At 42.2% G+C, this 10,991-nt stretch overlaps 1 protein-coding gene across 1 annotated transcript; it reads left to right on the top strand.

Moving 5' to 3' along the window:
- The first annotated feature begins 9,718 nt into the window (after positions 1-9,718).
- LOC118615416 (40S ribosomal protein S24-like) lies at positions 9,719-10,252 on the top strand. Its single transcript, XM_036240340.1, has one exon. The coding sequence runs from the start codon at positions 9,785-9,787 to the stop codon at positions 10,139-10,141; it is 357 nt and encodes a 118-aa protein (XP_036096233.1). The 5' UTR covers positions 9,719-9,784; the 3' UTR covers positions 10,142-10,252.
- The last annotated feature ends 739 nt before the right edge of the window (positions 10,253-10,991 follow it).

A 10,991-nucleotide genomic window follows, 5' to 3' on the forward strand; every position in this document is an offset into this window, starting at 1 on the left:
CTCACCATTTGTAACAATGAACTCCAAACAGATAAAGGATCTACATGGAAAAAATGCAATCATACGGTACTAGAAGAAAACATGGTTAATTCCTCTTCAGGTTCAGGCTTTCTAACTAGGACTCAAAATTCACAGGCAATAAATGAAGATTCATAAATTTGACTGCATCAATATTTAAAAACATTTCTGTAGGGCAAATAAAAAGTCACCATAAAAAAGTCAAAATGCAACTGGGAAACTGAGAGAATACATTTGCAATACATACCACCAAGGACTCATCTCCATGTTATATATTAAAGTTTTAAAGGTTTGGGAGAAAACAGTCAAAAATCCAATTGAAAAATGGGTGAAAAGCATGAACAAACAATTCACAGAAAAGATACAAAAACAGCCTTCAACATATTAAACAATGCTCAATCTCACTCATAATTTCAGAAATGCTAATTCGAACTATACAGATTCTGCCCTCATCGGTTTGGCTCAGTGGTTAAAGTGTCAGCCCAAGGACCAAAGGATAAAATGTTCAATTCCTGGTCAAGGGCACATACCTGGGTTGCAGGTTTAATCCCTGGTCCCTGTAGGGGTCGTGTGGGAGGCAACCCATCAATATCTTTTTCACATCTCTCTTTTCTCTCTCTCTCTCTTTTCTCTCTCTCTCTCTCTCTCTCCTTCCCTCCCTCCCTCCCTCCCTTCCACTCAGCTAAAAATCAATGGAAAAATATCCTCAGGTGAGGATAAACAAAATTCAGACAGAAACAAATAAACCAAATTGTATTTCTAGTAGATAATATAACCACAGTTAAGAAAAGGAAAAGAGCCCTGGCCGGTTTGGCTCAGCGGTTAGAAAGTCGGCCTGAGATCCAGAGAGATCCGGGTTCGGTTCCCACTAAGGGCATGTACCTCGGTTGCAGTTTGTCCCCGGCCCTGGCTGGGTCGTGCGGGTGGCAGCCACTCAATGTGTCCCTTTCACACTGATGTTTCTCTCTTTCCTTCCTGCTCTATCTGAACAAAAAATGGAAAAATGTCCTCAGGTGAGGATTAAAAAGAAGAAGAAAGAAAAGGGGAAAGAAAGAACTAATCCATATCACCTTTAAATAAAGTTTGGAAACTAGATGCCTCGGAAATAAAGATAAAACAAGCCCAGCCGGTGTAGCTCAGTTGGTTGAGCATGGTCCCATGCACTAAGAAGTCACCAATTTGATTCCTGGTCAGGGCACATGCCTGGGTTTCGGGCTCGACCCTCAGTGGGGAGTGTGTAGGGGGCAGCTGATCAATGTTTCAATGTTTCTATCCCTCTCTTTAAAAATCAATAAAAACAGCCCTGGCTGGTTTGGCTCAGCGGTTAGAGCATCAGCCTGAGGTCCCGAGAGACCCAGGTTCGGTTCCCGCTAAGGGCATGTACCTTGGTTGCAGTTTGTCCCCGGCCCTGGTCGGTCGTGCGGGTGGCAGCCGCTCGATGTGTCCCTTTCACATCGATGTTTCTCTCTCTCTCTCTTCCTCTCTCTCCCTCCCACTCTACCTGAACAAAAAATGTCCTCGGGTGAGGATAAAAAAAAAAAAAAATCAATAAAAACATATCTAAAAATAAGAAAGATAGAACAAATATTGACTCCTAGTCTGAAGGCTTATTTTACTGTAGGTGACAGGACAGGTTCACACTGACAGAAGGGAGTTATAAAATAGAAAAGGGAAAGCCAGCAAGAAAGGCTGCATGTGAGACTAGAACTGGGGGCATTGGTATGAACTCATGGGCAGTGTATGTAGAGAGCTAGAAGCAGAAATAAATGTGAATGTCATGTATGTGTGTGTGTACACACACATACGTTTGATATACATATACAGATATATATGCACGCTAATGTATGCATGTGGATATTTATTCACATTTTTATTTCTCAGCTCTGGCTGATGAGAGGGCCTAGAAGCAAAGACACCCCATTGTCAATGAGCACACTGAGCACCCAGATCTTGGTTTCTAAATGACATTGTCCACAATAGGACCAGGGCTCCTTGCAGAAGTGGTCAATCCCTGAGCTGGGCAGGGAGAGTTACAGGATGGGTGTGGAACATCTCACTGTGTCCAAAAGTAAGGAAGTGCCCAGGGAATGGTGGGGATATGCCAAAAGGACACAAGGAGCCAGCACGGGCTCTCCCTCTGACAAATCTGGGAGCACTAGAGCAACATAAGGAATCGGATGGATTATAACCTACTAAGTCAGGTAAGAATCCAGGAGTCCACAGTGATATAAACAAACAAATGGGGAAGAAGAGACAGCTATTCCTTACAGTACACAGCCAACCAATGAATGCTGAAGGAATGATGGAATTAAATAATCACTATTTGGCAAGAATCAGCAATGGCTGCTAAAACAAGCAGTGAGTGTTGGAGGAGTAACTGGGTGTTGACATGGTCTCAGAGTATCTCCCCACAAGAAACATATTTAACACAAATGGTAAAATAATAACTTTATGGTGGAGAAACCTGGAAGACACCAAGTGATCAAAGTTGACACAACCAGAAATGGGACATATTGACACCAGAAGCCTCTGGATACGATGTACCAAGATGGACACAAGATCACTTCTGGGATATTCCTGCCAAAAGTGTGTAACCTGAACCAGGTCGTGAGGAACCATCAGACAAACCCATATCGCTGGACATCCTACAGAATAAGTAGCCTATATTCTTCAAAACATCATGAACTCCAAAGACAGGCTCCAGAACTATTCCGAATTAAAAACCACATGACAATTGAATGTGATGTGTGATCCTAGATTCTCTTTTGAGAATTTGGAGAATTCACTTCCTGATTTTGATAATTCGATAAGAGAATACCTTGTTTGGAAGAAATAAACACTGACGTATTTAGAGAAAGGGGTATCTATCTAGAAGAGTTTGGAAAAAATGCAGAGAGAGAGAATGAGGAAGACAAAGGGAAAAAAACAGACGCAGTAAAATGGGAATTGGGTGAAAGGTATCAGGGAATTCTTCATATTATCCTTGCCAACTTTTCTGTAAATCTAAAATTATGTCTCCAAAATATTTTCTTAAAAACAAAAAAGCACTTGGATTAGAAAAATAAAAGGGAAGTGCTTGGGCAAAAGGCCAGGGAACCCAGGAGGGATGGAGGGATGGCTGCCAGCACTTGCTTTTGGAACATCATGAACAAGGAGAACAGGGCCTGCCAGCCCACCTTCGTCTTTACTAGGCTCTCAACAGGGTCAAGGAAGCAGCATGGGCAAAGGCCACCTGTCCCCCTGGCCAACAGCCCTTAGCAAAGGACTGAAGCCATGCAGAAACAGAAACAAACAATAATATCCTGGGGGCTAAGGGAAACAAGCAAACTCCCCACCCAGCCAGAAGGCCACCCTAGCAGACACTCAAAATACTACCAGTCCATTCTTTTTTTTTTTTTTTTTTTTTTAATAATCCTCACCGAGGATATGTTTTTATTGATTTTTAGAGAGAGAGGAAGGGAGAGAAAGAAAGAAACATCGATATGAGAGAGAAACATTGATCAATTGGTTACCTCCAACTGGGGATAGAACCCACAACCTAGGTATGTGCCCTAACTGGGAATCAAACACATAACCTTTTATGGTACTGAATGATGCTCCAACCATCTGAACTACCCAGACAGGGCTACCAGCCCATTCTTTATACATATGTATAGATCACAGATGTTCTATAATTAACCATTTAAAACCATAATCATTAACAGAATCATCTTTGTTTCTCCACAAATATGCCTTGTAATTTTGTGGGCATCTGTGTAGGCTCTGGGTGGGGATGAAAGACGCACATGTACACAAGTTATATGACAGGAGAGAACCCCACTTCTCACTCATGGCCCTGGTGATCCTGGACAGGTTCACTGACTCCCCTGAACATCACCCTCCTTCTTGAGTTGCTCTGGGCCTTCCCTCAGAGCTATGCTGGGATCAGAGATGACCCCAGCATAGTAAGGATGAAAAGGCCAGTGATGGGGGCACAGTTCATCCACATGCAGGCATGGCTCTAAGCACCTGGCATGTCTGATCAGCCCCAAAACCCTAGGAAGTAGGTAGTATTTATCACAAGCCATTTCACAGATGGGGAAACTGAGGCACACAGCAGTGAAGTGACTTGCCCGAGATCACACAGCCAACAATTGGGGAGCCCAGCTCTCAATCTGTGTCCTAACCACTAGCCTCACCAGCCCATGCAGACACACAGAAAACACAAAGCTCTGTCCCCATCTTGTGCTTTGAGATTATAGGTCTTCATATAATCCATAAAAGTGCAAAGAGAAAAACACAGGCCAATGTTTTTATAATCTTGGGAAGGAAAGATCTCTCTAGGCAGGTCACAAGACCAGGAACTTTACAGGAAAAGACAAATTTGGCAGTAAACTTTAAAATATTCAATGTAATCACACACCAAAAATAAAGCTGAAAGATAAATGAGAAACTGAGAAGAAAATGTGAAGCACAAAAGGATACTAAACAGCCCTAACATAGAAAAGGTTATTATAAAACACTGGTTCTCAATCAGAAGTGAGTCCGTCCCCCAGTGGACACTGGGTGATGTCAAAACTGGAGGTGGGAAGGTGCTTTTGGTATTGAGTGTGTGGAGGCCAGGCAGGGATGCTGCTCAACACCCCACAGTGCTTAGGACAACCCCCCACAGAAAGATCTAGCTCAAAGATATCAATAATGCTGAGGATGAGAAACCTGTTGTAAGTCAAGAAAAATAAAGGAACACTCCAATATAACAAGTGGACAATTCAAAAAAGCAGGGACTAGGAAGTAACAGATTAAAAGAAGGTACAGCCCTGGCTGGTTTGGCTCAGCGGTTAGAGCGCTGGCCTGTGAACTGGAGAGTCCCGGGTTCAGTTCCCGCTAAGGGCACGTACCTCGGTTGCAGTTTGTCCCCAGCCCTGGTTGGGGTCGTGTGGGTGGCAGCCACTCGATGTGTATGTGTCTCTCTCTCTCTTCCTCCCCCTCTCCTTCCTGCTCTATCTGAAGATAAATGCAAAAATGTCCTCGGATGAGGATTAAAAAAAAAGAAGAAGGGATAAAGCTGGGGCTGTTACTGGTACAGTGAAAGCCTCCAGCTGTCATAGGAAGGTCAATCCAGACCACCTTTCTGGGGACTACTGAGCAACATGTTCAAAATAATAAAGGTATCCATGCTCTGAGCTACCACACTCACAGAAGTTCACCTCAAGGAGACAGCAACAAGGAAGTTCACTGAAGCACTGCTTAAAAAGAAAATTGAATAAGTAATCTAGTGCCTGTTAACAGGAAAACGGGCAAGGAAATCATAAACATCCACATAAAAACAAAGAAGTATGCAGTCAAAGAACTAGAAAGACCTCTACCTGACACAGTGATGACCACAGACTCTTTAGGATCGGGGGGAAATTGTAGTTCACATAAACTTCTGTGTTTACTGACAATACTTATGTATCACTTTTATAAAAAAAACAAAGAGGCCCTGGCCAGTGTGGCTCAGCGGTTAGAACGTCAGCCCAAGGAGCAAAGAGTTGCAGGTTTGATTCCAGTCAAGGGCACATACCTCAGTAGCGGTTCGCCCATCCCTAGTTTAGGTCATGGAGGGGGCAACCAATCAATGTGTCTCATGTTGGTGTTTCTTTCTTTCTCTCTTTCTCTCTCTCTACCGCCCCCCCCCCCCCACTCTATCTGAAAATAAATGGGAAAATATCCTCTGGTGAGGATTTTCTTTTTTTAAATTAAAAAAAAAAACAAAAAGCAAAGAGTACTTAGAGCCCTCCAGAGCTAAGCCAGGGACCAGAGTTGGCTGGTCTATCTGAGTAGACAGAAGTGGATCTCAGGGGAAAGAGGCAATGTGTCCTGAATTAAACTATCACCAAAACATTATGATACCTACTCCTTACCTAATTCAAATTTAAAATACCAAGCCAAGCCCTGGCAGGTTTGGCTCAGCGGTTAGAACATTGGCCTGCGGACCTGAGAGACCCAGGTTCAGTTCCTGCTAAGGGCATGTACCTTGGTTGCAGTTTGTCCCCGGCCCCGGTTGGGGTCATGTGGGTGGCAACCACTCAATGTATCTCTCTCACATTGATGTTTCTTTCTCTCTCTTCCCCCCTCTCTCCTTCCCGCTCTATCTGAGGATAAATGCAAAGATGTCCTCAAGTGAGGATAAAAATTAAAAAAAAAAAAAAAAAAATACCAAGCCAAATTGGAACCTTCACTTACTGGGTAGAATTGTAAAATTGGTGCAGCCACTTTGGGAAACAATTTGGCAGTTTCTTAAAGCATTAAACGTAGACTTTCCAACTGACCCAGCAATTCCACTCTTATGTATCTACCCAAGAGAAATGAAAATATACATGCACACAATAACTCGTACATGAATGTTCATATTATGCATTATATGCATTATTTGTAATGGCCAAAAAGTGGAAACAACCCAAATGTCCATTGACGGATGAATGAATAAATAAAAATGTAGTCCATCCATACAATGAAATATTATTCAGACTTAAAAAGGAAGGAAATTCTGCCCTGGCCGGTTTGGGTCAGCAGTTAGAGCTCCGACCTGCGGTCCAGAGAGACCCGGGTTCGGTTCCCGCTAAGGGCACGTACCTCGGTTGCAGTCTGTCCCCGGCCCTGATTGGGTCATGCAGGTGGCAACCACTCAATGTGTTCCCTTCACATCGATGTTTCTCTCTCTCTCTCTCTTCCTCACTCTCCCTCCCACTCTATCTGAACAAAAAATGTTCTCAGGTGAGGATAAAAAAAAAAGGAGGAAATTCTGACGCCTGCTGCAACATAGATGAACCTTGAGGACATTATACTCAGTGACAGAAGAGACACCCAAAAGGCCACATATTATATGACTGCCCTTATATAAAATGTCCAGAACAGGCATATTCACAGAGACAGAAAGTAGATTAGTTGTTGTCAGGAGCTGGGAAAGGGGGAGTGACTGTTTAACAGGCACAAGATTTCCTTTTGGAGTGATGAAAAAGTTCTGGAATTAGATAGTTGTGATGGCTGCACAACTGTAAATATACTAATAACTACTGACCTGTGCCCTTTAAAATGGTGAATTGTATGGCATGTCAATAATACTTAACAAAGCTGCTATTTAAAAAAATACCAAATCAGCCCAGCTAGTGTGGCTCAGTGGTTGAGCGTGGAGCCTTGCATCAAGAGTTCACAGGTTCGATTCCCGGTCAGAGCACATGCCCAGGTTGTGGGCTCAATCCCCAGTGGGTGGCATGCAGGAGGCGGCCAATCGATGCTCTCTCTCATTGATGTGTCCATGGAAGGATGTTTCTATCTCTCTCTCCTTTCCTCTCTCTTTAAAATCAATAAAGAAAAATAAAATAAAATAACCAAATCAGAAAATAAATGCACAAGAGCTCCCCAAAGTTCTGATCAAAATTTTTATGGTGGTTTGAAGATTCAACTAAGCATATCCAGAACACGTGGTTCCCCACGTTGTCAGTAACAAAAAGCACCTGTTCCATTTGTACCTGGTTCTCTGCCCATCTGGTGCCATTCTGACTGCCACCCCTCAGATTGCCCTCCTAGGCTCTAACAGGAGTCCCAGTCAACAATCCAGTCAGAACCCACTGCCCTGCTGGCTTTCCACAGACTAATCTCGAAGCTGAGTACCAGACACTCCTTAAATCCCAAAGACCTGCCTCTAAGTGGGCATGACACACTGACCTAAATTTGGAATCCTGTGGCAGGATCAGGGCCACCAACCAGTAAGCTTCAATAGGGTAAGGGAGAAGAGGCCAGAACTACAAAGAGGGGCGATTAAAGAGAGTCAGGGCCCTCCTAAGCCTGGTCTTGATATGGCAGAACCTCACATGTAGTTTTGATTATTATAGGTCCTAAGAGGGCTTTGAGACGTTCACTTCACCAACGTGAAGAGGAATGAACAAAAGAATGGCACCATTCAGGCAGTGGATACATCAATATCATTGAAAAACCCAAAACCTAAGTCACTGAATTTATCTAGTGAGTTTAATCCTGATTAAGCACTGTTCAACAGAATCTGAAAAAATTTGCTTCAAATAATACTGGGAACCAGAACTAGATTCTGATAAAATGTATATGATAAGACCTAGAGCAACCACTAAGAATATACTTCCAAAAATAGAGTAAAAAAATCATCAAGGAATTAAAATGTTACAATAGAAAATATTCACTTAATGCAAAAGAAAGCAGTAAAGGAGAAAGAAATGGGGGGAAAACATGAGACAGAAAGCAAAAAGGAAGATGACAGACATAAATCCAACTGGATTAATAACATTAAATGTGAATGGATTAAACAATCCGATCAAATGACAGAGATTTGGAGAGAGAAAAAAACAAGATCCAATGACATGCTATCTTTGGGAGACACTTATTATATTATTATTTAATCCTCACCTGAGGATATGTTTTTATTAATTTTAGAGAGAAAAGGAGCGAGCGAGAGGGAAACATCTATGTGAGATAGAAATATCAACCAGCCCTGGCCGGTTTGGCTCAGCGGTTAGAGCGTCGGCCTGCGGTCCAGAGAGACCGGGGTTCGGTTCCCGCTAAGGGCATGTACCTCGGTTGCAGTTTGTCCCCGGCCCTGGTTGGTCGTGCGGGTGGCAGCCACTCGATGTGTCCCTTCACATTGATGTTTCTCTCTCTCTCTCTCTCTCTCTTTCTCTCTCTCTCTCTCTCTCCCTCCCTCCCACTCTCTCTGAACAAAAAAAATGGAAAAATGTCCTCTAGTGAGGATTTACAAAACCCAAAAAACAAACAAAAACAATAAAAAAAAAAATAAAAAAAAATTTAAAAAAATAAAAAAAAAAAAAGAAATATCAACCGGTTGCCTCCCGCACACACCCTAAACAGGAATCAAACCCACAACCTAGGTATGTGCCCTGACCAGGAATCGAACCCACAACCTTTTGGTGTACTGGACGATGCTCCAACCAACTGAGTCACCTGGCCAGGGCTACAGGAGACACTCTTTAGATTGAAAGATATTATAAATAGGCTGGAAAAAAAAAAAAGAATAGAAAAAGGTATATAATTCAAAAACAGCAAACATAAGAAAGCTGGAGTGGTTATACTAATATCACTTTAAAACAAAAATGTTAGTAGAGATAAAGATGGGTATTAAATAATAACAAAAGAGCCAATCCATCAGGAAGATATATAACAACGATTATAAACATATATGTACCTAATAACAAAGGTCTAAACACATGAAACAAAAACTAACAGAAATGAAGGAAGAAATAAACAATTCAACAATAATGGAGACAGCTATACTCCAGTTTCAACAATGGATAAAACAACTAGGCAGCCCTGGCCAGTTTGGTTCAGCGGTTAGAGCATTGGCCTGTGGTCCCGAGAGACCCAGGTTCAGTTCCTGCTAAGGGCGCGTACCTCGGTTGCAGTTTGTCCCAGCCTTGGTTGGTCATGCAGGTGGCAGCCACTTGATGTGTCCCTTTCACGTCGATGTTTCTCTCTCTCTCTCTCTGTTCCTCTCTCTCCCTCCCACTCTACCTGAACAAAAAATGGAAAAATGTCCTCAGGTGAGGATAAAAAAAAAAAAAACAACTAGGCAGAAGAGCAACAAAGAGAAGATATGAGCCCTGGCTGGTTTGGAGTGTCAGCAGTTAGAGTGTCGGCCCATGGATCAAAGTCATGGGTTTGGGTGATTGGCCGGCGAAGAGTGGCTCTCTTTTCCTCCCTGGTTGCCTGAAGATCAGCTTCCATCATAAATGACACAGTAACTATCCGGACCAGGAAGTTCATGACCAACAGACTACTTCAGCGGAAACAAATGGTCATTGATGTCCTTCACCCTGGGAAGGCAACAGTACCCAAGACAGAAATTCGGGAAAAACTAGCCAAAATGTATAAGACCACACCAGATGTCATCTTTGTGTTTGGATTCAGAACCCATTTTGGTGGTGGCAAGACCACTGGCTTTGGCATGATTTATGACTCCTTGGATTACGCAAAGAAAAATGAACCCAAGCACAGACTTGCAAGACATGGCCTGTATGAGAAGAAGAAGACCTCCAGGAAACAGAGGAAGGAACGCAAGAACAGAATGAAGAAAGTCAGGGGGACGGCAAAGGCCAACGTTGGTGCTGGCAAAAAGTGAGCTGGAGATTGGACAACAGAAGGAGTAAAGATTCTTCAGTGACTTTATCTGTGGTGATTGTGCAGATTTTTCATGAGCGAATTAATAAATTAAACTTTTATGTGTCTGGTTGTTTGAAAAAAAAAAAGTCACGGGTTTGATTCTCAGTCAAGGGCAAGTACTTCAGTTTCAGATTCAATTCCCACCTGCGGGTTAGATCCCCAGCCCCAGTGGCGGGGGGGGGGGGGGGGGGAGATGATGTGAACAACACTAGAAACCAACAGCCATCTATAGAAAACCCCACCTAACAACAGAAAATTATACTTTCTTCTCAATACATATGGAAACTTCTCCAGAATGAAACACATATTAAGCTATAAACAACCCTCACTGCATTAAAAAGAATTAAAATCACACAAAAGTAGATTCTCTGACCATAACAGAAATCAGTAACAGAAAAAAACTTGGAGATTCAAAAATATGTGGAAATTAAACAACACACTCCTAAAACAACCACAGACAAAGAATAAATCACAAGAGAAATTAGAAAATACTTTGAAGTGAATCAAAATGAGCACACAACAAATCAAAACTTATAGGATGCAGCTAAAGTAGTATTTAAAGGAAAATTTATAGCTGCCTATATTTTAAAAAGAAAGATCTCAATTTAATACTCCAAACTTCTACCTTAAGACACAGGAAGAAGGGCAAACCAAACTTAAAGTAAGAAGGAAGGAAGGAAATAATAAAGATTAGAGTAGAAATTAACAAACTAGAAATAGATAAAATCAACTAAACCAAAAGTTGGTTCCTTGAGGATATCAACAAAATTGACAAACTTTTAGGTAGAGTGATCAAGAAAAAAAGAGAG

Source organism: Molossus molossus, unplaced genomic scaffold, assembly GCF_014108415.1.
Source record: "Molossus molossus isolate mMolMol1 unplaced genomic scaffold, mMolMol1.p scaffold_m16_p_4, whole genome shotgun sequence".
Classification (NCBI taxonomy): domain Eukaryota; kingdom Metazoa; phylum Chordata; class Mammalia; order Chiroptera; family Molossidae; genus Molossus; species Molossus molossus.

Coding starts and splice junctions, on each gene's coding strand:
- LOC118615416 (XM_036240340.1), top strand. CDS start 9,785: ATGACCAACAGACTACTTCAGCGGAAACAAATGGTCATTGATGTCCTT.